Genomic DNA, 24,996 nt, shown 5'->3' with positions numbered 1-24,996 from the left:
AACAGCTCAATCTGGCGATCTGGCTCCTGAGGTCTTAGAATTTGGCTACCTCAACCTGCCTCCAGAATGCATGGACATCATCCGAGAGGCAAGAAAGCCCACGACCAGAGCTTGATATGCAGCGAAATGGAAGCGGTTTGTCATTTACTGTACTGACAACAATATCAACCCGCTAGATGCATCCATTCCTAACATCATCTGCTATTTGTTACATCTTTACAAATGCAATCTAGCGTACGCTTCCATTCAGATACATTTATCCGCCACAGCGGCTTATCTCCAGAATAGGCAGCACCTCTCTGTTTTCAGGGTGCCTGCCATTAAAGCCTTCCTGGAGGGACTGAAGCGAGTCATTCCTCCAAGAACACCACCAGCTCCAGTGTGGAACCTCAATGTAGTCCTCACTAGGCTGATGGGCCCACCTTTCGAGCCACTGCACTCCTGCGAAATTCAATTTCTGACGTGGAAAGTGGCTTTTCTCATTGCTATCACATCGCTCAGACGTGTTAGCGAGCTGCAAGCGCTCACAATCCAAGAGCCATTCATCCAAATACATTCTAACAGGGTAGTGCTCCGCACTAACCCCAAATTCCTTCCAAAAGTGGTGTCACAGTTTCATATCAACCAAACTATTGACCTGCCTGCATTCTTCCAAAAACCACAAACGGTAGCAGAAAGAATGCTTCATACATTAGACGTTAGGAGGGCGCTAATGTACTACATTGACAGAACTCAACACTTTAGAAAGACACAACAACTTTTTGTTGCCTTCTCACCACAGCACAAAGGCAACCCCATTTCCAAAGCAGGAATAGCCAGATGGATCGTTAAGTGCATTCAAATCTGTTATCAAAAAGCTAAACGCACTTTAACAATACCCCCAAGGGCGCACTCCACACGCAAATTGGGGGCCTCCATGGCTTTCCTGGGGAACATTCCCTTGGAAGACATTTGTAGAGCAGCCACTTGGGCTACACCACACACTTTTACCAAACATTACTGTGTAGATGTGCATTCCAAACAGCAAGCAGCTGTAGGACAGGCTGTTCTCAAAACACTTTTCCAAGCTTCTGCAGCTGGCACGGGCAACCGCTCTTAATGGAGGGACTGCTGTGTATTCTATGCAATAGATATGAATTTAGCAGCCCACATGCCTCGAACTGAATATGCTACTTACCAGTATGCATCTGTTCTTGGCATGTAGGGCTGCTAACATTCATATCGCCCGCCCTCCTCCCCGGTGCCCGTAGCGGCTGCAGACACTCTCTTGCATTCATCATTAGCATGGACATCATTTACACTATTTCACTCCATCTCTGCCACAATGGCTAAAAAGAATCTGGGGATGGAGCCGATGCCCATGCGCACTGTAGTCCAGGGGAGGAGCCACCTATCTCGTGATACTTCGAAGACTCTTCCAGGACAACAATGTGCAATCATCCGGACCCAACACTAGGCGGCGATCTATGCTATAGATATGAATGTTAGCAGCCCTACATGCCAAGAACAGATGCATACTGGTAAGTAGCATATTCATTCAGTGCAGGTCACGGTGCATCATTTGGTTTCAGTGCAGGTCACAGTGCATCAGTTTGGTTACAGTGCAGGTCACGGTGCATCAGTTTGGTTACAGTTCAGGTCACAGTGCATCAGTTTGGTTTCAGTGCAGGTCACGGTGCATCAGTTTGGTTACAGTGCAGGTCACGGTGCTTCAGTTTGTTTACAGTGCAGGTCACGGTGCTTCAGTTTGTTTACAGTGCAGGTCACGGTGCATCAGTTTGGTTACAGTGCAGGTCTCGGTGCATCATTTGGTTACAGTGCAGGTCACGGTGCATCAGTTTGGTTACAAAGCAGGTCACGGTGCTTCAGTTTGGTTACAGTGCAGGTCACGGTGCTTGAGTTTGGTTTCAGTGCAGGTCACGGTGCATCAGTTTGGTTACAGTGCAGGTCACGGTGCTTCAGTTTGGTTACAGTGCAGGTCACTTTGCTTGAGTTTGGTTTCAGTGCAGGTCACGGTGCATCAGTTTGGTTACAGTGCAGGTCACGGTGCATCAGTTTGGTTTCAGTGCAGGTCACGGTGCTTGAGTTTGGTTTCAGTGCAGGTCACGGTGGTTTAGTTTGGTTACAGTGCAGGTCACGGTGCTTCAGTTTGGTTACAGTGCAGGTCACGGTGCTTCAGTTTGGTTACAGTGCAGGTCACGGTGCATCATTTGGTTTCAGTGCAGGTCACGGTGCATCATTTGGTTACAGTGCAGGTCTCGGTGCTTCAGTTTGGTTACAGTGCAGGTCACGGTGCATCATTTGGTTTCAGTGCAGGTCACAGTGCATCAGTTTGGTTACAGTGCAGGTCACGGTGCATCAGTTTGGTTACAGTGCAGGTCACGGTGCATCATTTGGTTACAGTGCAGGTCTCGGTGCTTCAGTTTGGTTACAGTGCAGGTCACGGTGCTTCAGTTTGGTTTCAGTGCAGGTCACGGTGCATCAGTTTGGTTACAGTGCAGGTCACGGTGCATCATTTGGTTACAGTGCAGGTCACGGTGCATCAGTTTGGTTACAGTGCAGGTCACGGTGCATCAGTTTGGTTACAGTGCAGGTCACAGTGCATCATTTGGTTTCAGTGCAGGTCACGGTGCATCAGTTTGGTTTCAGTGCAGGTCACGGTGCATCATTTGATTTCAGTGCAGGTCACGGTGCATCATTTGGTTTCAGTGCAGGTCGCGGTGCATCATTTGGTTACAGTTCAGGTCACGGTGCATCAGTTTGGTTACAGTGCAGGTCACGGTGCATCAGTTTGGTTTCAGTGCAGGTCTCGGTGCTTCAGTTTAGTACAGTGCAGGTCACGGTGCATCATTTGGTTTCAGTGCAGGTCCCGGTGCTTCAGTTTGGGTACAGTGCAGGTCTCGGTGCTTCAGTTTGGTTACAGTGCAGGTCACGGTGCATCAGTTTGGTTACAGTGCAGGTCACGGTGCTTGAGTTTGGTTTCAGTGCAGGTCACGGTGCTTCAGTTTGGTTTCAGTGCAGGTCACGGTGCTTGAGTTTGGTTTCAGTGCAGGTCACGGTGCTTCAGTTTGGTTTCAGTGCAGGTCCCGGTGCTTGAGTTTGGTTTCAGTGCAGGTCACAGTGCATCAGTTTGGTTACAGTGCAGGTCACGGTGCTTGAGTTTGGTTACAGTGCAGGTCTCGGTGCTTGAGTTTGGTTACAGTGCAGGTCACGGTGCTTGAGTTTGGTTTCAGTGCAGGTCACGGTGCTTGAGTTTGGTTTCAGTGCAGGTCACGGTGCTTGAGTTTGGTTTTGGTTTCAGTGCAGGTCACGGTGCTTGAGTTTGGTTTCAGTGCAGGTCACGGTGCTTCAGTTTGGTTACAGTGCAGGTCTCGGTGCTTCAGTTTGGTTACAGTGCAGGTCACGGTGCTTGAGTTTGGTTACAGTGCAGGTCACGGTGCTTGAGTTTGGTTTCAGTGCAGGTCACGGTGCATCAGTTTGGTTACAGTGCAGGTCACGGTGCTTCAGTTTGGTTACAGTGCAGGTCACGGTGCTTCAGTTTGGTTTCAGTGCAGGTCACGGTGCATCAGTTTGGTTTCAGTGCAGGTCACGGTGCATCAGTTTGGTTTCAGTGCAGGTCACGGTGCATCAGTTTGGTTTCAGTGCAGGTCACGGTGCATCAGTTTGGTTACAGTGCAGGTCACGGTGCTTGAGTTTGGTTTCAGTGCAGGTCACGGTGCTTGAGTTTGGTTTCATTGCAGGTCACGGTGCTTGAGTTTGGTTTCAGTGCAGGTCACGGTGCATCAGTTTGGTTACAGTGCAGGTCACGGTGCATCAGTTTGGTTACAGTGCAGGTCACGGTGCATCAGTTTGGTTACAGTGCAGGTCACGGTGCATCAGTTTGGTTTCAGTGCAGGTCACGGTGCTTGAGTTTGGTTTCAGTGCAGGTCACGGTGCTTGAGTTTGGTTTCAGTGCAGGTCACGGTGCATCAGTTTGGTTACAGTGCAGGTCACGGTGCTTCAGTTTGGTTACAGTGCAGGTCACTTTGCTTGAGTTTGGTTTCAGTGCAGGTCACGGTGCATCAGTTTGGTTACAGTGCAGGTCACGGTGCATCAGTTTGGTTTCAGTGCAGGTCACGGTGCTTGAGTTTGGTTTCAGTGCAGGTCACTTTGCTTGAGTTTGGTTTCAGTGCAGGTCACGGTGCTTGAGTTTGGTTTCAGTGCAGGTCACGGTGCTTGAGTTTGGTTACAGTGCAGGTCACGGTGCATCAGTTTGGTTTCAGTGCAGGTCACGGTGCTTCAGTTTGGTTACAGTGCAGGTCACTTTGCTTGAGTTTGGTTTCAGTGCAGGTCACGGTGCTTGAGTTTGGTTACAGTGCAGGTCACGGTGCTTGAGTTTGGTTTCAGTGCAGGTCACGGTGCATCAGTTTGGTTACAGTGCAGGTCACGGTGCATCAGTTTGGTTACAGTGCAGGTCACGGTGCTTCAGTTTGGTTTCAGTGCAGGTCACGGTGCATCAGTTTGGTTTCAGTGCAGGTCACGGTGCATCAGTTTGGTTTCAGTGCAGGTCACGGTGCATCAGTTTGGTTTCAGTGCAGGTCACGGTGCATCAGTTTGGTTTCAGTGCAGGTCACGGTGCATCTGTTTGGTTTCAGTGCAGGTCACGGTGTTTGAGTTTGGTTACAGTGCAGGTCACGGTGCTTCAGTTTGGTTACAGTGCAGGTCACGGTGAGTCAGTTTGGTTACAGTGCAGGTCACGGTGCATCTGTTTGGTTTCAGTGCAGGTCACGGTGTTTGAGTTTGGTTACAGTGCAGGTCACGGTGCTTCAGTTTGGTTACAGTGCAGGTCACGGTGCTTCAGGTTGGTTACAGTGCAGGTCACGGTGCATCAGTTTGGTTTCAGTGCAGGTCACGGTGCTTCAGTTTGGTTACAGTGCAGGTCATGGTGCATCTGTTTGGTTACAGTGCAGGTCACGGTGCTTCAGGTTGGTTACAGTGCAGGTCACGGTGCTTCAGTTTGGTTACAGTGCAGGTCACGGTGCTTCAGGTTGGTTACAGTGCAGGTCACGGTGATTCCGTTTGGTTTCAGTGCAGGTCACGGTGCTTCAGTTTGGTTACAGTGCAGGTCACGGTGCTTCAGTTTGGTTACAGTGCAGGTCACGGTGCTTCAGTTTGGTTACAGTGCAGGTCACGGTGCTTGAGTTTGGTTTCAGTGCAGGTCACGGTGCTTGAGTTTGGTTTCAGTTCAGGTCACGGTGCTTCAGTTTGGTTACAGTGCAGGTCACGGTGCATGGGGCCGGAGGTTCCTTCCATGGGGTACACGGGGCCCAAAGGCACATTCCATGCTGGGGGGGGCGGGGCACAGGCCCGGGGGAAGGGTGGAAGGAGGGCTGCAGACGCACAGGCCTACAGGTACACGTGTATCAAGAGGACCACAGTTCTTTCAGTTACCATGGCAACGCAGTGTGGCCTTCAAGTCAGTGATGGGTTGCCACGGTGACGGATCGGGGCACTGTGAGTGGCTGGCTGTCCTGGCAGTGCTTCCAAGGGGTGCATGGATGCAGCTGTGCGTGGAGCTGACGTCTGTTGAGGCTGCCAGACCATACGTGTGGAGGGGGGAGTGGGGGCACCGGAAGTGGGGGCTGCAAGGTAAGGCTGTGCCACTGAATAGGAGAAAGCTGCTCCAAGCCTAACACCCCAGGGAGCCGGGCCAAACTGGAGAGAGCCCAGGCATCTGTTCTCAGGGGTCTGATCCCGCCAGCTGCTGTACAAGGAAGCATAGGGCAGCTCTGCTGTCAGGGGTCAGATCTGTGCAGCCTGTGAAAGAGGAGACCCGGGCATAGCTCTGCTGTTAGGGTTCAGATCTGTGCAGACCGTGAAAGAGGAGACCAGGGCTTAGCTCTGCTGTCAGGGGTCAGATGTGTGCAGCCTCTGAAAGAGGAGACCAGGGCATAGCTCTGCTGTCAGGGTTCAGATCTGTGCAGCCTCTGTAAGAGGAGACCAGGGCAGCTCTGCTGTCAGGGGTCAGATCTGTGCAGCCTGTGAAAGAGGAGACCAGGGCATAGCTATGCTGTCAGGGGTCAGATCTGTGCAGCCTGTGAAAGAGGAGACCAGGGCATAGCTCTACTGTCAGGGGTCAGATCTGTGCAGCCTGTGAAAGAGGAGACCAGGGCATAGCTCTACTGTCAGGGGTCAGATCTGTGCAGCCTGTGAAAGAGGAGACCAGGGCATAGCTCTACTGTCAGGGGTCAGATCTGTGCAGCCTGTGAAAGAGGAGACCAGGGCATAGCTCTGCTGTCAGGGGTCAGATCTGTGCAACCTTTGAAAGAGCAGACCAGGGCATAGTTCTGCTGTCAGGGGTCAGATCTGTTCAGCTTCTAAAAGAGCAGACCAGGGCATTGCTCTGCTGTCAGGGGTCAGATCTGTGCAGCCTGTGAAAGAGGAGACCAGGGCATAGCTCTGCTGTCAGGGGTCGGATCTGTGCAGACTGTGAAAGAGGAGACCAGGGCATAGCTCTGCTGTCAGGGGTCAGATATGTGCAGCCTCTGAAAGAGACCAGGGCATAGCTCTGCTGTCAGGGGTCAGATATGTGCAACCTTTGAAAGAGTAGACCAGGGCATAGCTCTGCTGTCAGGAGTCAGATCTGTGCAGCCTCTGAAAGAGGAGACCATGGCATAGCTCTGCTGTCGGTGGTCCGATCTGTGCAGCCTCTGAAAGAGGAGACCAGGGCATAGCTCTGCTCTCAGGGGTCAGATCTGTGCAGCCTGTGAAAGAGCAGACCAGGGCATAGCTCTGCTGTCAGGGGTCAGATCTGTGCAGCCTGTGAAAGAGGAGACCAGGGATAGCTCTGTTGTCAGGGGTCAGATCTGCGCAGCCTGTGAAAGTGGAGACCAGGGCATAGCTCTGCTGTCAGGGGTCAGATGTGTGCAGCCTCTGAAAGAGACCAGGGCATAGCTCTGCTGTCAGGGGTCAGATCTGTGCAACCTTTAAAAGAGGAGACCAGGGCATAGCTCTGCTGTCAGGGGTCAGATCTGTACAGCCTGTGAAAGAGGAGACTATGGCATAGCTCTGCTGTCAGGGGTCAGATCTGTGCAGCCTGTGAAAGAGGAGACCAGGGCATAGCTCTGCTATCAGGGGTCAGATCTGTACAGCCTGTGAAAGAGCAGACCAGGGCATAGCTCTGCTGTCAGGGGTCAGATCTGTGCAGCCTGTGAAAGAGGAGCCCAGGGCATAGCTCTGCTGTCAGGGGTCAGATCTGTGCAGCCTGTGAAAGAGACCAGGGCATAGCTCTGCTGTCAGGGGTCAGATCTGTGCAGCCTCTGAAAGAGACCAGGGCATAGCTCTGCTGTCAGGGGTCAGATCTGTGCAGCCTGTGAAAGAGACCAGGGCATAGCTCTGCTGTCAGGGGTCAGATCTGTGCAGCCTCTGAAAGAGACCAGGGCATAGCTCTGCTGTCAGGGCTCAGATCTGTGCAGCCTCTGAAAGAGGAGACCAGGGCATAGCTCTGCTGTCAGGGCTCAGATCTGTGCAGCCTCTGAAAGAGGAGACCAGGGCATAGCTCTGCTGTCAGGGGTCAGATCTGTGCAGCCTGTTAAAGAGGAGACCAAGGCATAGCTCTGCTGTCAGGGGTCAGATCTGTGCAGCCTGTGAAAGAGGAGACCAGGACATAGCTCTGCTGTCAGGGGTCGGATCTGTGCAGACTGTGAAAGAGGAGACCAGGGCATAGCTCTGCTGTCAGGGGTCAGATATGTGCAGCCTCTGAAAGAGACCAGGGCATAGCTCTGCTGTCAGGGGTCAGATATGTGCAACCTTTGAAAGAGTAGACCAGGGCATAGCTCTGCTGTCAGGAGTCAGATCTGTGCAGCCTCTGAAAGAGGAGACCATGGCATAGCTCTGCTGTCGGTGGTCCGATCTGTGCAGCCTCTGAAAGAGGAGACCAGGGCATAGCTCTGCTCTCAGGGGTCAGATCTGTGCAGCCTGTGAAAGAGCAGACCAGGGCATAGCTCTGCTGTCAGGGGTCAGATCTGTGCAGCCTGTGAAAGAGGAGACCAGGGCATAGCTCTGCTGTCAGGGGTCAGATCTGTGCAGCCTGTGAAAGAGGAGACCAGGGATAGCTCTGCTGTCAGGGGTCAGATCTGCGCAGCCTGTGAAAGTGGAGACCAGGGCATAGCTCTGCTGTCAGGGGTCAGATGTGTGCAGCCTCTGAAAGAGACCAGGGCATAGCTCTGCTGTCAGGGGTCAGATCTGTGCAACCTTTGAAAGAGGAGACCAGGGCATAGCTCTGCTGTCAGGGGTCAGATCTGTACAGCCTGTGAAAGAGGAGACTATGGGATAGCTCTGCTGTCAGGGGTCAGATCTGTGCAGCCTGTGAAAGAGGAGACCAGGGCATAGCTCTGCTATCAGGGGTCAGATCTGTGCAGCCTGTGAAAGAGCAGACCAAGGCATAGCTCTACTGCCAGGGGTCAGATCTGTGCAGCCTGTGAAAGAGGAGCCCAGGGCATAGCTCTGCTGTCAGGGGTCAGATCTGTGCAGCCTGTGAAAGAGACCAGGGCATAGCTCTGCTGTCAGGGGTCAGATCTGTGCAGCCTCTGAAAGAGACCAGGGCATAGCTCTGCTGTCGGGTCAGATCTGTGCAGCCTTTGGAAGAGAAGACCAGGGCATAGCTCTGCTGTCAGGGGTCAGATCTGTGCAGCCTGTGAAAGAGGCGACCAGGGCATAGCTCTGCTGTCAGGGGTCAGATCTGTGCAGCATCTGTAAGAGGAGACCAGGGCATAGCTCTGCTGTCAGGGGTCAGATCTGTGCAGCCTGTGAAAGAGGAGACCAGGGCATAGCTCTGCTGTCAGGGGTCAGATCTGTGCAGCCTCTGTAAGAGTAGACCAGGGCATAGCTCTGCTGTCAGGGGTCAGATCTGTGCAGCCTGTGGAAGAGGAGACCAGTGCATATCTCTGCTGTCGGGTCAGATCTGTGCAGCCTTTGGAAGAGGAGACCAGGGCATAGCTCTGCTGTCAGGGGTCAGATCTGTGCAGCCTGTGAAAGAGGAGACCAGGGCATAGCTCTGCTGTCAGGGGTCAGATCTGTGCAGCCTGTGAAAGAGGAGAACAGGGCATAGCTCTGCTGTCAGGGGTCAGATCTGTGCAGCCTGTGAAAGAGGAGACCAGGGCATAGCTCTGCTGTCAGGGGTCAGATGTGTGCAGCCTCTGAAAGAGACCAGGGCATAGCTCTGCTGTCAGGGGTCAGATCTGTGCAACCTTTGAAAGAGGAGACCAGGGCATAGCTCTGCTGTCAGGGGTCAGATCTGTACAGCCTGTGAAAGAGGAGACTATGGCATAGCTCTGCTGTCAGGGGTCAGATCTGTGCAGCCTGTGAAAGAGGAGACCAGGGCATAGCTCTGCTATCAGGGGTCAGATCTGTGCAGCCTGTGAAAGAGGAGACCAGGGCATAGCTCTGCCGTCAGGGGTCAGATCTGTGCAGCCTGTGAATGAGGAGACCAGGGCATAGCTTTGATGTCGGGTCAGATCTGTGCAGCCTGTGAAAGAGCAGACCAGGGCATAGCTCTGCTGTCAGGGGTCAGATCTGTGCAGCCTGTGAAAGAGACCAGGGCATAGCTCTGCTGTCAGGGGTCAGATCTGTGCAGCCTCTGAAAGAGGAGACCAGGGCATAGCTCTTCTGTCAGGGCTCAGATCTGTGCAGCCTCTGAAAGAGGAGACCAGGGCATAGCTCTGCTGTCAGGGGTCAGATCTGTGCAGCCTGTTAAAGAGGAGACCAAGGCATAGCTCTGCTGTCAGGGGTCAGATCTGTGCAGCCTGTGAAAGAGGAGACCAGGACATAGCTCTGCTGTCAGGGGTCAGATCTGTGCAGCCTGTGAAAGAGGAGACATGGGCATAGCTCTGCTGTCCGGGGTCAGATCTGTGCAGCGTCTGAAAGAGGAGACCAGGGCATAGCTCTGCTGTCAGGGGTCAGATCTGTGCAGCCTGTGAAAGAGCAGACCAGGGCATAGCTCTGCTGTCATGGGTCCGATCTGTGCAGCCTGTGAAAGAGCAGACCAGGGCATAGCTCTGCTGTCGGGTCAGATCTGTGCAGCCTTTGGAAGAGGAGACCAGGGCATAGCTCTGCTGTCAGGGGTCAGATCTGTGCAGCCTGTGAAAGAGGCGACCAGGGCATAGCTCTGCTGTCAGGGGTCAGATCTGTGCAGCATCTGTAAGAGGAGACCAGGGCATAGCTCTGCTGTCAGGGGTCAGATCTGTGCAGCCTGTGAAAGAGTAGACCAGGGCATAGCTCTGCTGTCAGGGGTCAGATCTGTGCAGCCTGTGGAAGAGGAGACCAGTTCATATCTCTGCTGTCGGGTCAGATCTGTGCAGCCTTTGGAAGAGGAGACCAGGGCATAGCTCTGCTGTCAGGGGTCAGATCTGTGCAGCCTGTGAAAGAGGCGACCAGGGCATAGCTCTGCTGTCAGGGGTCAGATCTGTGCAGCCTTTGAAAAGAGGAGACCAGGGCATAGCTCTGCTGTCAGGGGTCAGATCTGTGCAGCCTGTGAAAGAGGAGACCAGGGCATAGCTCTGCTGTCAGGCGTCAGATCTGTGCAGCCTTTGAAAGAGGAGACCAGGGCATAGCTCTGCTGTCAGGGGTCAGATCTGTGCAGCCTGTGAAAGAGGAGACCAGGGCATAGCTCTGCTGTCAGGGGTCAGATGTGTGCAGCCTCTGAAAGAGACCAGGGCATAGCTCTGCTGTCAGGGCTCAGATCTGTGCAGCCTGTGAAAGAGGCGACCAGGGCATAGCTCTGCTGTCAGGGGTCAAATCTGTGCAGCCTTTGAAAGAGGAGACCAGGGCATAGCTCTGCTGTCAGGGGTCAGATCTCTGCAGCCTGTGAAAGAGACCTGGGCATAGCTCAGCTGTCAGGGGTCAGATCTGTGCAGCCTGTGAAAGAGGAGACCAGGGCATAGCTCTGCTGTCAGCGGTCAGATCTGTGCAGCCTCTGTAAGAGGAGACCAGGGCATAGCTCTACTGCCAGGGGTCAGATCTGGTCAGCCTCTGTAAGAGGAGACCAGGGCATAGCTCTGCTGTCAGGGGTCAGATCTGTGCAGCCTGTAAAGAGGAGACCAGGGCATAGCTCTGCTGTCAGGTGTCAGATCTGTACAGCCTCTGTAAGAGGAGACCATGGCATAGCTCTGCTGTCAGGGGTCAGATCTGTGCAGCCTGTGAAAGAGGAGACCAGGGCATAACTCAGCTGTCAGGGGTCAGATCTATGCAGCCTCTGAAAGAGGAGATCAGGGCATAGCTCTGCTGTCAGCGGTCAGATCTGTGCAGCCTGTGAAAGAGGAGACCAGGGCATAGCTCTGCTGTCATGGGTCAGATCTGTGCAGCCTGTGAAAGAAGAGACCAGGCCATAGCTCTGCTGTCGGGTCAGATCTGTACAGCCTGTGAAAGAGGAGACCAGGGCATAGCTCTGCTGTCAGGGGTCAGATCTGTGCAGCCTGTGAAAGAGACGACCAGGGCAAAGCTCTGCTGTCAGGGGTCAGATCTGTGCAGCCTGCGAAAGAGGAGACCATGGCATAGCTCTGCTGTCAGGGGTCAGATCTGTGCAGCCTGTGAAAGAGGAGACCAGGGCATAGCTCTGCTGTCAGGGGTCAGATCTGTGTAGCCTTTGAAAGAGGAGACCAGTGCATATCTCTGCTGTCAGGGGTCAGATCCGTGCAGCCTGTGAAAGAGACCTGGGCATAGCTCTGCTGTCCGGGGTCAGATCTGTGCAGCCTGTGAAAGAGCAGACCAGGGCATAGCTCTGCTGTCAGGGGTCAGATCTGTGCAGCCTGTGAAAGAGACCAGGGCATAGCTCTGCTATCAGGGGTCAGATCTGTGCAGCCTGTGAAGGAGGAGACCAGGGCATAGCTCTGCTGTCAGGGGTCAGATGTGTGCAGCCTCTGAAAGAGACCAGGGCATAGCTCTGCTGTCAGGGGTCAGATCTGTGCAGCCTGTGAAAGAGGTGACCAGGGCATAGCTCTGCTGTCAGATCTGTGCAGCCTCTGTAAGAGGAGACCAGGGCATAGCTCTGCTGTCAGATCTGTGCAGCCTGTGAAAGCGGAGATCAGGGCATAGCTCTGCTGTCAGGGGTCAGATCTGTGCAGCCTTTGAAAGAGGAGACCAGAGCATAGCTCTGCTGTCAGGGGTCAGATCTGTGCAGCCTGTGAAAGAGGAGAACTGGGCATAGCTCTGCTGTCAGGGGTCAGATCTGTGCAGCCTTTGAAAGAGGAGACCAGGGCATAGCTCTGCGGTCAGGGGTCAGATCTGTGCAGCCTTTGAAAGAGGAGACCAGAGCATAGCTCTGCTGTCAGGGGTCAGATCTGTGCAGCCTGTGAAAGAGGAGAACTGGGCATAGCTCTGCTGTCAGGGGTCAGATCTGTGCAGCCTGTGAAAGAGGAGACCAGAGCATAGCTCTGCTGTCAGGGGTCAGATCTGTGCAGCCTGTGAAAGAGGAGAACTGGGCATAGCTCTGCTGTTAGGGGTCAGATCTGTGCAGCCTGTGAAAGAGGAGACCAGAGCATAGCTCTGCTGTCAGGGGTCAGATCTGTGCAAGGAGACCAGCGCATAGCTCTGCTGTCCGGGGTCAGATCTGTGCAGCCTGTGAAAGAGGAGACCAGGGCATAGCTCTGCTGTCAGGGGTCAGATGTGTGCAGCCTGTGAAAGAGGAGACCAGGGCATAGCTCTGCTGTCAGGGGTCAGATCTGTGCAGCCTCTGAAAGAGGAGACCAGGGCATAGCTCTGCTGTCAGGGGTCAGATCTGTGCAGCCTGTGAAAGAGGAGACCAGGGCATAGCTCTGCTGTCAGGGGTCAGATCTGTGCAGCCTGTGAAAGAGACCAGGGCATAGCTCTGCTGTCAGATCTGTGCAGCCTGTGAAAGCGGAGACCAGGGCATAGCTCTGCTGTCAGGGGTCAGATCTGTACAGCCTGTGAAAGAGGAGACTATGGCATAGCTCTGCTGTCAGGGGTCAGATCTGTGCAGCCTGTGAAAGAGGAGACCAGGGCATAGCTCTGCTATCAGGGGTCAGATCTGTACAGCCTGTGAAAGAGCAGACCAGGGCATAGCTCTGCTGTCAGGAGTCAGATCTGTGCAGCCTGTGAAAGAGGAGCCCAGGGCATAGCTCTGCTGTCAGGGGTCAGATCTGTGCAGCCTGTGAAAGAGACCAGGGCATAGCTCTGCTGTCAGGGGTCAGATCTGTGCAGCCTCTGAAAGAGACCAGGGCATAGCTCTGCTGTCAGGGGTCAGATCAGTGCAGCCTGTGAAAGAGACCAGGGCATAGCTCTGCTGTCAGGGGTCAGATCTGTGCAGCCTCTGAAAGAGACCAGGGCATAGCTCTGCTGTCAGGGCTCAGATCTGTGCAGCCTCTGAAAGAGGAGACCAGGGCATAGCTCTGCTGTCAGGGCTCAGATCTGTGCAGCCTCTGAAAGAGGAGACCAGGGCATAGCTCTGCTGTCAGGGCTCAGATCTGTGCAGCCTGTTAAAGAGGAGACCAAGGCATAGCTCTGCTGTCAGGGGTCAGATCTGTGCAGCCTGTGAAAGAGGAGACCAGGACATAGCTCTGCTGTCAGGGGTCAGATCTGTGCAGCTTGTGAAAGAGGAGACCAGGGCATAGCTCTGCTGTCCGGGGTCAGATCTGTGCAGCGTCTGAAAGAGGAGACCAGGGCATAGCTCTGCTGTCAGGGGTCAGATCTGTGCAGCCTGTGAAAGAGCAGACCAGGGCATAGCTCTGCTGTCATGGGTCCGATCTGTGCAGCCTGTGAAAGAGCAGACCAGGGCATAGCTCTGCTGTCGGGTCAGATCTGTGCAGGCTTTGGAAGAGGAGACCAGGGCATAGCTCTGCTGTCAGGGGTCAGATCTGTGCAGCCTTTGAAAGAGGAGACCAGGGCGTAGCTCTGCTGTCTGGGGTCAGATCTGTGCAGCATCTGTAAGAGGAGACCAGGGCATAGCTCTGCTGTCAGGGGTCAGATCTGTGCAGCCTGTGGAAGAGGAGACCAGTGCATATCTCTGCTGTCGGGTCAGATCTGTGCATCCTTTGGAAGAGGAGACCAGGGCATAGCTCTGCTGTCAGGGGTCAGATCTGTGCAGCCTGTGAAAGAGGCGACCAGGGCATAGCTCTGCTGTCAGGGGTCAGATCTGTGCAGCCTTTGAAAAGAGGAGACCAGGGCATAGCTCTGCTGTCAGGGGTCAGATCTGTGCAGCCTGTGAAAGAGGAGACCAGGGCATAGCTCTGCTGTCAGGTGTCAGATCTGTGCAGCCTTTGAAAGAGGAGACCAGGGCATAGCTCTGCTGTCAGGGGTCAGATCTGTGCAGCCTTTGAAAGAGGAGACCAGGGCGTAGCTCTGCTGTCTGGGGTCAGATCTGTGCAGCCTGTGAAAGAGGAGACCAGGGCATAGCTCTAGGGTCAGATCTGTGCAGCCTGTGAAAGAGACCAGGGCATAGCTCTGCTGTCAGGGGTCAGATCTGTGCAGCCTGTGAAAGAGGAGACCAGGGCATAGCTCTGCTGTCAGGGGTCAGATCTGTGCAGCCTGTGAAAGAGACCAGGGCATAGCTCTGGTGTCAGGGGTCAGATCTGTGCAGCCTGTGAAAGAGGAGACCAGGGCATAGCTCTGCTGTCAGGGGTCAGATCTGTGCAGACTGTGAAAGAGGAGACCAGGGCATAGCTCTGCTGTCAGGGGTCAGATGTGTGCAGCCTCTGAAAGAGACCAGGGCATAGCTCTGCTGTCAGGGGTCAGATCTGTGCAGCCTGTGAAAGAGGCGACCAGGGCATAGCTCTGCTGTCAGGGGTCAAATCTGTGCAGCCTTTGAAAGAGGAGACCAGGGCATAGCTCTGCTGTCAGGGGTCAGATCTCTGCAGCCTGTGAAAGAGGAGACCAGGGCATAGCTCTGCTGTCAGGGGTCAGATCTGTGCAGCCTGTGAAAGAGACCTGGGCATAGCTCAGCTGTCAGGGGTCAGATCTGTGCAGCCTCTGTAAGAGGAGACCAGGGCATAGCTCTACTGCCAGGGGTCAGATCTGGTCAGCCTCTGTAAGAGGAGACCAGGGCATAGCTCTGCTGTCAGGGGTCAGATCTGTGCAGCCTGTAAAGAGGAGACCAGGGCATAGCTCTGCTGTCAGGGGTCAGATCTGTACAGCCTCTGTAAGAGGAGACCATGGCATAGCTCTGCTGTCAGGGGTCAGATCTGTGCAGCCTGTGAAAGAGGAGACCAGGGCATAACTCAGCTGTCAGGGGTCAGATCTATGCAGCCTCTGAAAGAGGAGATCAGGGCATAGCTCTGCTGTCAGCGGTCAGATCTGTGCAGCCTGTGAAAGAGGAGACCAGGCCATAGCTCTGCTGTCGGGTCAGATCTGTACAGCCTGTGAAAGAGGAGACCAGGGCATAGCTCTGCTGTCAGGGGTCAGATCTATGCAGCCTCTGAAAGAGGAGATCAGGGCATAGCTCTGCTGTCAGCGGTCAGATCTGTGCAGCCTGTGAAAGAAGAGACCAGGCCATAGCTCTGCTGTCGGGTCAGATCTGTACAGCCTGTGAAAGAGGAGACCAGGGCATAGCTCTGCTGTCAGGGGTCAGATCTGTGCAGCCTGTGAAAGAGACGACCAGGGCAAAGCTCTGCTGTCAGGGGTCAGATCTATGCAGCCTGCGAAAGAGGAGACCATGGCATAGCTCTGCTGTCAGGGGTCACATCTGTGCAGCCTGTGGAAGAGCAGACCAGGGCATAGCTCTGCTGTCAGGGGTCAGATCTGTGCAGCCTGTGAAAGAGGAGACCAGGGCATAGCTCTGCTGTCAGGGGTCAGATCTGTGCAGCATCTGAGAGAGGAGACCAGCGCATAGCTCTGCTGTCCGGGGTCAGATCTGTGCAGCCTGTGAAAGAGCAGACCAGGGCATAGCTCTGCTGTCAGGGGTCAGATCTGTGCAGCCTGTGAAAGAGGAGAACAGGGCATAGCTCTGCTGTCAGGGGTCACATCTGTGCAGCCTGTGGAAGAGCAGACCAGGGCATAGCTCTGCTGTCAGGGGTCAGATCTGTGCAGCCTGTGAAAGAGAAGACCAGGGCATAGCTCTGCTGTCAGGGGTCAGATCTGTGCAGCCTGTGAAAGAGGAGACCATGGCATAGCTCTGCTGTCAGGGGTCAGATCTGTGCAGCCTGTGAAAGAGCAGAACAGGGCATAGCTCTGCTGTCAGGGGTCAGATCTGTGCAGCCTGTGAAAGAGACCAGGGCATAGCTCTGCTATCAGGGGTCAGATCTGTGCAGCCTGTGAAAGAGGAGACCAGGGCATAGCTCTGCTGTCAGGGGTCAGATGTGTGCAGCCTCTGAAAGAGACCAGGGCATAGCTCTGCTGTCAGGGGTCAGATCTGTGCAGCCTGTGAAAGAGGTGACCAGGGCATAGCTCTGCTGTCAGATCTGTGCAGCCTCTGTAAGAGGAGACCAGGGCATAGCTCTGCTGTCAGATCTGTGCAGCCTGTGAAAGCGGAGATCAGGGCATAGCTCTGCTGTCAGGGGTCAGATCTGTGCAGCCTCTGAAAGAGGAGACCAGGGCATAGCTCTGCGGTCAGGGGTCAGATCTGTGCAGCCTTTGAAAGAGGAGACCAGAGCATAGCTCTGCTGTCAGGGGTCAGATCTGTGCAGCCTGTGAAAGAGGAGAACTGGGCATAGCTCTGCTGTCAGGGGGTCAGATCTGTGCAGCCTGTGAAAGAGGAGACCAGAGCATAGCTCTGCTGTCAGGGGTCAGATCTGTGCAGCCTGTGAAAGAGGAGAACTGGGCATAGCTCTGCTGTTAGGGGTCAGATCTGTGCAGCCTGTGAAAGAGGAGACCAGAGCATAGCTCTGCTGTCAGGGGTCAGATCTGTGCAAGGAGACCAGCGCATAGCTCTGCTGTCCGGGGTCAGATCTGTGCAGCCTGTGAAAGAGGAGACCAGGGCATAGCTCTGCTGTCAGGGGTCAGATGTGTGCAGCCTGTGAAAGAGGAGACCAGGGCATAGCTCTGCTGTCAGGGGTCAGATCTGTGCAGCCTCTGAAAGAGGAGACCAGGGCATAGCTCTGCTGTCAGGGGTCAGATCTGTGCAGCCTGTGAAAGAGGAGACCAGGGCATAGCTCTGCTGTCAGGGGTCAGATCTGTGCAACCTGTGAAAGAGACCAGGGCATAGCTCTGCTGTCGGATCTGTGCAGCCTCTGTAAGAGGAGACCAGGGCATAGCTCTGCTGTCAGATCTGTGCAGCCTGTGAAAGCGGAGATCAGGGCATAGCTCTGCTGTCAGGGGTCAGATCTGTGCAGCCTGTGAAAGAGGAGACCAGGGCATAGCTCTGCTGTCAGATCTGTGCAGCCTGTGAAAGAGGAGACCATGGCATAGCTCTGCTGTCAGGGGTCAGATCTGTGCAGCCTGTGAAAGAGGAGACCAGGGCATAGCTCAGCTGTCAGGGGTCAGATCTGTGCAGCCTGTGAAAGAGACCTGGGCATAGCTCAGCTGTCAGGGGTCAGATCTGTGCAGCCTGTGAAAGAGGAGACCATGGCATAGCTCTGCTGTCAGGGGTCAGATCTGTGCAGCCTGTGAAAGAGGAGACCAGGGCATAGCTCTGCTGTCAGATCTGTGCAGCCTGTGAAAGAGGAGACCATGGCATAGCTCTGCTGTCAGGGGTCAGATCTGTGCAGCCTGTGAAAGAGGAGACCAGGGCATAGCTCTGCTGTCAGGGGTCAGATCTGTGCAGCCTGTGAAAGAGACCTGGGCATAGCTCAGCTGTCAGGGGTCAGATCTGTGCAGCCTCTGTAAGAGGAGACCAGGGCATAGCTCTGCTGTCCGGGGTCAGATCTGTGCAGCCTGTGAAAGAGCAGACCAGGGCATAGCTCTGCTGTCAGGGGTCAGATCTGTGCAGCATCTGAGAGAGGAGACCAGCGCATAGCTCTGCTGTCCGGGGTCAGATCTGTGCAGCCTGTGAAAGAGCAGACCAGGGCATAGCTCTGCTGTCAGGGGTCAGATCTGTGCAGCCTGTGAAAGAGGAGAACAGGGCATAGCTCTGCTGTCAGGGGTCACATTTGTGCAGCCTGTGGAAGAGCAGACCAGGGCATAGCTCTGCTGTCAGGGGTCAGATCTGTGCAGCCTGTGAAAGAGAAGACCAGGGCATAGCTCTGCTGTCAGGGGTCAGATCTGTGTAGCCTTTGAAAGAGGAGACCAGGGCATAGCTCTGCTGTCAGGGGTCAGATCTGTGCAGCCTGTGAAAGAGAAGACCAGGGCATATCTCTGCTGTCAGGGGTCAGATCCGTGCAGCCTGTGAAAGAGACCTGGGCATAGCTCTGCTGTCAGGGGTCAGATCTGTGCAGCCTGTGAAAGAGCAGACCAGGGCATAGCTCTGCTGTCCGGGGTCAGATCTGTGCAGCCTGTGAAAGAGGAGACCAGGGCATAGCTCTGCTGTCAGGGGTCAGATCTGTGCAGCATCTGAAAGAGGAGACCAGGGCATAGCTCGGCTGTCAGGGGTCAGATGTCTGCAGCCTGTGAAAGAGCAGACCAGGGCATAGCTCTGCTGTCAGGGGTCAGATCTGTGCAGCCTGTGAAAGAGCAGACCAGGGCATAGCTCTGCTGTCAGGGGTCAGATCTGTGCAGCCTCTGAAAGAGCAGACCAGGGCATAGCTCTGCTGTCAGGGGTCAGATCTGTGCAGCCTCTGAAAGAGCAGACCAGGGCATAGCTCTGCTGTCAGGGGTCAGATCTGTGCAGCCTCTGAAAGAGCAGACCAGGGCATAACTCTGCTGTCAGGGGTCAGATCTGTGCAGCCTCTGAAAGAGCAGACCAGGGCATAGCTCTGCTTTTAGGGGTCAGATCTGACCCCTGACAGCAGAGCTCTGCTGTCAGGGGTCAGATCTGTGCAGCCTGTGGAAGAGCAGACCAGGGCATAGCTCTGCTGTCAAAGAGTCACATATGTACAGCTGCTGTACGATGAACCCCTGAGACAAGGGATCATATATGTAGAGCTGCCATAATAGGAATCCTGTAGATATCTCTGCTGCCCGGGATTCCCATCTGTGACGCTGCTGCTCCATGACCCGAGAGATAGCTCTGCTGTACAAGGCGTCAGACCTGTTCAGCTGCTGTTCGATGAAGCCTCCCATCTCTGCAGCCTTCTCATGGCACGGCACAGGACAGCTGGCCTCAGGCTCTGTGCTGTAGAAATACAGACCAGCCGCCCGCGAGGGGTCGATCTCCCTGTGCAAACCCACACCAGAGGGGGTCTCTGTGCACGCCATACCAGTCGATCTGTCTCTCTGTGCACCCCACAACAGACGGTCTCTCTGTGCACCCAACACACCAGGCAGCCTCTCTGTCTGTGCACCCCATACCAAGTGGTTTGTCTCCCTCTGCACCCCATACCAGGCAGTGTGTCACCTGGTGGACCCCACACCAGGTGGTCTGTCTCCCTGTGCACCCCACACCAGACGGTCTGTCTTCCTGTGCACCCCACACCAGGCGGTCTGTCTCTGTGCACCCCACACCAGGCGGTCTGTCTCTGTGCACCCCACACCAGACGGTCTGTCTTCCTGTGCACCCCACACCAGGCGGTCTGTCTCTGTGCACCCCACACCAGGCGGTCTGTCTCTGTGCAGCCCACACCAGGCGGTCTGTCTCTGTGCACCCCACACCAGGCGGTCTGTCTCTGTGCACCCCACACCAGGCGGTCTGTCTCTGTGCACCCACACCAGGCGGTCTGTCTCTGTGCAGCCCACACCAGGCGGTCTGTCTCTGTGCACCCCACACCAGGCGGTCTGTCTCTGTGCACCCCACACCAGGCGGTCTGTCTCTGTGCACCCTACACCAGGCGGTCTGTCTCTGTGCACCCTACACCAGGCGGTCTGTCTCTGTGCACCCACACCAGGCGGTCTGCCTCTGTGCACCCCACACCAGGCGGTCTGTCTCTGTGCACCCCACACCAGGCGGTCTGTCTCTGTGCACCCCACACCAGGCGGTCTGTCTCTGTGCACCCACACCAGGCGGTCTGTCTCTGTGCACTCCACACCAAGCGGTCTGTCTCTGTGCACTCCACACCAGGCGGTCTGTCTCTGTGCACCCCACACCAGGCGGTCTGTCTCTGTGCACCCCACACCAGGCGGTCTGTCTCTGTGCACCCCACACCAGGCGGTCTGTCTCTGTGCACCCACACCAGGCGGTCTGTCTCTGTGCACTCCACACCAAGCGGTCTGTCTCTGTGCACTCCACACCAGGCGGTCTGTCTCTGTGCACCCCACACCGGGCGGTCTGTCTCTGTGCACCCACACCAGGCGGTCTGTCTCTGTGCACTCCACACCAAGCGGTCTGTCTCTGTGCACCCCACACCAGGCGGTCTGTCTCTGTGCACCCCACACCAGGCGGTCTGTCTCTGTGCACTCCACTCCAGGCGGTCTGTCTCTGTGCACTCCACTCCAGGCGATCTGTCTCTGTGCACCCACACCAGGCGGTCTGTCTCTGTGCACCCCACACCAGGTGGTCTGTCTCTGTGCACCCCACACCAGGCGGTCTGTCTCTGTGCACCCACACCAGGCGGTCTGTCTCTGTGCACTCCACACCAGGCGATCTGTCTCTGTGCACCCCACACCAGGCGGTCTGTCTCTGTGCACCCCACACCAGGCGGTCTGTCTCTGTGCACCCCACACCAGGCGGTCTGTCTCTGTGCACCCACACCAGGCGGTCTGTCTCTGTGCACTCCACACCAAGCGGTCTGTCTCTGTGCACTCCACACCAGGCGGTCTGTCTCTGTGCACCCCACACAAGGCGGACTGTCTCTGTGCACCCCACACCAGGCGGTCTGTCTCTGTGCACCCACACCAGGCGGTCTGTCTCTGTGCACTCCACACCAGGCGGTCTGTCTCTGTGCAGCCCACACCAGGCGGTCTGTCTCTGTGCACCCCACACCAGGCGGTCTGTCTCTGTGCACCCTACACCAGGCGGTCTGTCTCTGTGCACCCACACCAGGCGGTCTGTCTCTGTGCACCCTACACCAGGCGGTCTGTCTCTGTGCACCCCACACCAGGCGGTCTGTCTCTGTGCACCCCACACCAGGCGGTCTGTCTCTGTGCACCCCACACCAGGTGGTCTGTCTCTGTGCACCCACACCAGGTGGTCTGTCTCTGTGCACTCCACACCAAGCGGTCTGTCTCTGTGCACCCCACACCAGGCGGTCTGTCTCTGTGCACTCCACACCAGGCGGTCTGTCTCTGTGCACCCCACACCAGGCGGTCTGTCTCTGTGCACCCCACACCAGGCGGTCTGTCTCTGTGCACCCACACCAGGCGGTCTGTGGAGAAGTGTGGCTCACTGGTTAGAGGAGGCAGACCTGGAAGCAGAGGTCAGCCCGGGACCAGGGTTCAATTCCCGGCTCGGCGGGGTCTTGAGTCCTAAAATGTCCATGGACTCGACAATTCTCGCTCCGGTGCCTACTCGATTCACGGGTTCACACTCTGCGACTCTGGGCAATAGCTTGCTTAATCTCCACAACGGCCCCTCGCGGCGGGATGCCTGGCTTTCACCTTGCGGATACCCTGCCGGGGATATCTCACAGGGGAATACCAGGACGGGTTCCCTAAGCAAGCGCTTAGAAACCGCTCGGTGATTTGCGCTATATAAATTCCTGTACATTTACATTTACATTTACATTTACACCAGGCGGTCTGTCTCTGTGCACCCCACACCAGGTGGTCTCTCATTTGTTTAGTACCTGCCCCCCTGTACCCCAGTCTTCACATCACTTATGCCATCACCAGAGTGGGAAGCTTTCTGGAAACTCTCAGGGGGTGGAACCAGGGTTGGGAGTTTCGTTTAATTTGGGTTTAAATAGATTGTCCTCCGGTTGTTTACGGTCCATGGGGGCTGAAGCGGAGGGTTTTGCGGACGCCGCAGGGACCCCAACCTTTCAGGGCACCTTTGGGTTAAGATAAATGTTCAGTAAAAGAGCGTGAGATCAAATCTGTGTCTATAAATACACACCGTGTCTGCGGTGTGAAGCTTTGAGTGACAGCTGGGTTTGTGTGTAGCTGGTGCGGTGTGTGCTGTGGTTGGTTGCCGCAGGGAATGATCATGATGTTCATCATTCATCACTGTGCTGTTTAATCACCAACACTGGTGCTAAAAGGGCGGCCTGGCGTTCATTCATGTGTTGAGAGGAGCTGCCCTTCCAGTCCGGTGATGCAGACCCCCGGCCACCAGAGGTCCCCACCTGCCTCGAGCTCTTGGAGCGGGAGAGGATGGAGGCTTAGGTCCGATCCTGTGGGGACCGCGGCTCCTTACCTGTCACGAGCCAAGTCATGGCCCGAATGTTGGCGTCAAGTGGTTGTCTCAGGCCAGAATAGCCCAATCTCTCTCTCTCTCTCTCTCTCTCTCTTTCTCTCTCTCTCTCTCTCTCTCTCTCTCGCCCCCCTCTGTCTCTCTCGCCCCCCCTCTGTCTCTCTCGCCCCCCCTCTGTCTCTCTCGCCCCCCTCTGTCTCTCTCGCCCCCCCTCTGTCTCTCTCGCCCCCCCTCTGTCTCTCTCGCCCCCCTCTGTCTCTCTCGCCCCCCTCTGTCTCTCTCGCCCCCCTCTGTCTCTCTCGCCCCCCTCTGTCTCTCTCGCCCCCCTCTCTCTCTCTCGCCCCCCTCTCTCTCTCTCGCCCCCTCTCTCTCTCTCGCCCCCCTCTCTCTCTCTCGCCCCCTCTCTCTCTCTCCACTCTATATCTCTCTCTCTCCACTCTATATCTCTCTCTCTCCACTCTAGATCTCTCTCTCTCCACTCTATATCTCTCTCTCTCTCAAATACATAGCTCTATAGATAGGTTGTCCATCGCCAACTCCGATTCCACTTACCCTGTTGCCTGACACTTCAAAGAGACACATGAGAACAGTTTGAATCTTCCGAGGTACTATCTATCAGACGCTGCCCCCCACCTTAGGAGAGGAGGTAACATGGATGCTTTGTTAAGAAAATTAAAAACCCGATACATCTTCGAGTTGGATACTAAAATACCAGGGGGCCCAACACTAGTGAGGAGCTGTTTACCAGTTCGCACCGTTGATAGGAGTTAGGATTGGTTCCCAATATGATTATGATACCAGCTAGTCTGCTTCTACTTATTAGACATCGGTTTTACCCCAAAAACAAGCTGACGAAATGTGGTGACTAGAATAATGTACTGGAAGCTATAATTATATCCGTGTCACTTTAGGGATCAAAAGAAAGAAAAGAATTAAAAGTAAGGAAAGATAGTTAAGATATTTCTTGTATACTTATGGAATGGAGTAATATCCCTGAACACCTTACAAACAGAAGTGAACGGTGTTCAAATCATAATCTGGACACTGATTCTGAGCTTTGAGAAAGTTGTCAAATGACAACACGTGTCGGCTGTGTGTACGCTTCATCTACGTGTCAACATATCCAGAACTGATCCACTTATGATCAAGACTGTGTTATACTGTTTGATCTTTGACTGCCAATTTTGAAATTAAATTGTTTACTGACAAGATAGTCAGTTGGAACCGTTTATTGTGCTGTGCTCTTGTTTAATTTCTCAAATTGAGGTTCTGGAGAAAGCTTTCTCCATGTACTGGGTAACACTGTTGGTGGCACAGTGTTTACATTGAGCACGCCCTAAGACTGAGTGAGATTATGTTTGCAAACTCAACAGAGGTGCTGGCTATTTTCTTGAAACCGCTGCCATCATTTGTATATAAAGTCTCTTGCCTCTGTTCCTGCTCGGCTCTCCCTGTTAATTTGCTGGCAAGCTCACATCTGCATCTAAGATTCCTGTATGGCGAGGGGTTGTGCCGGAGAACCAGCAGAAACAGGCTCTTTTTAGGCACTGCACTGACTGTGGTAAAGTCTGTGTGTTACGCCTTTAACCCTCTGTGTGTCTCTTTATCCCTAGGGCTTCTTTGAATATTTCCCGGGAGTCAACAGCAGCCTGGTGGTAGACTGACAACCCGTTCTCCCCTCCCAGGCAGCCGGCAGGGTGGTCGCAGTGACTGGAGGCTGCTGGGACCAGGAACCAGGGGTGGGCTGTGACTGGTCTGTAACTCAAGCTGTCACTCTCTATGTAAATGAGGGCGTCTGTCCTGACAATTGGCATGGGCTGTGACATACTTTAATGAATTACCTTTTCTGTAATAAAATTCAATTTCTAATTTGTGTCTGTGTTATTTCCTTAGTGTCAAAGGGTGCAGCTGTTTGGTGAGGAGTGGGTGAGGGTGGTTTGGTTTCAACCCCCAGGAGTGCTTTGTGACATTGACATATTTACAAGTGCCAGCTGCATTGTAATTGTATTTAAATAGCGCTTACTACCCCGGACAAGGCATTGAAGCGCTTTTCGGCGAGTAGCGTGCTACTCCGGAACTAACAGTAGATTATTGGTGGATTTGTGTGGGAACTATAAGCTGTTAATTGGCAGTGCTGGACATGTGAGTCTGTTAGCTGGATTGGTAAGGAGAGGAGGGAGTTTTAATTGGGAGTGCATAGTAGCAAAAAGAAGTTTGGCTGAGTCTAAGAAGGGATAGAGGAGGGAAGAGTCTAGAAGGAGTTGTTTTGGGGATCATAGTAGTAGAATGATGTTTGGGGTGAGTCAGAGTGGAGTTCGAGGATATATCTAAAGGAGTATAGAATAAAACAGAGAGTAGGTGTTGGAGAGAGTATACGTTTTTTTTCTACAGTGGGAGTAAAGTGATAGATCTATAGATGCATAACTACATAAAGAGGTATACATGTATATGGAAAACACTAAAGAGATAAAGTTGTTATATAAAGTCTCATATGTGCATACATGTATGGATAAATATTTAAAAACTCAAACTTTCAAGTGTTGCTGCATATAAAACTAATGTATTTATTTGTATCCATTTTTTATTTACATTTGTTGTGGTAAATTACATTTTATATTTATGCATTTTTGTTTTATATTTTCCCCAATATTTCAATAGCAAAGCACTTATAGATACAATTGTTATGATCTTATGTATGCATTTGATGAGGGTTTGCCGAGCTTGCAGAAGGTTACTCCAACTGCCTTCCAGCA

General features: G+C 54.1%; 1 protein-coding gene across 8 annotated transcripts in view; it reads left to right on the top strand.

Moving 5' to 3' along the window:
* The window catches only part of DNPEP (aspartyl aminopeptidase), a 1,185,204-nt gene extending 1,161,092 nt beyond the window's left edge, over window positions 1-24,112 (top strand). For all 8 annotated transcript variants that reach the window (XM_078679177.1, XM_078679176.1, XM_078679182.1 and 5 more), the window contains one exon: window positions 23,857-24,112. In XM_078679177.1, coding sequence (XP_078535303.1) covers window positions 23,857-23,907 — 51 coding nt within the window. In that variant the 3' untranslated portion in view covers window positions 23,908-24,112. The remainder of the gene's footprint in view (window positions 1-23,856) is intronic.
* The last annotated feature ends 884 nt before the right edge of the window (window positions 24,113-24,996 follow it).

This window comes from Lissotriton helveticus, chromosome 3_1 (assembly GCF_964261635.1).
Source record: "Lissotriton helveticus chromosome 3_1, aLisHel1.1, whole genome shotgun sequence".
Lineage (NCBI taxonomy): Eukaryota > Metazoa > Chordata > Amphibia > Caudata > Salamandridae > Lissotriton > Lissotriton helveticus.
The sequence above is the reverse complement of the archived record's forward strand: the minus strand, read 5'-3'. Positions and strand labels throughout refer to the sequence as shown.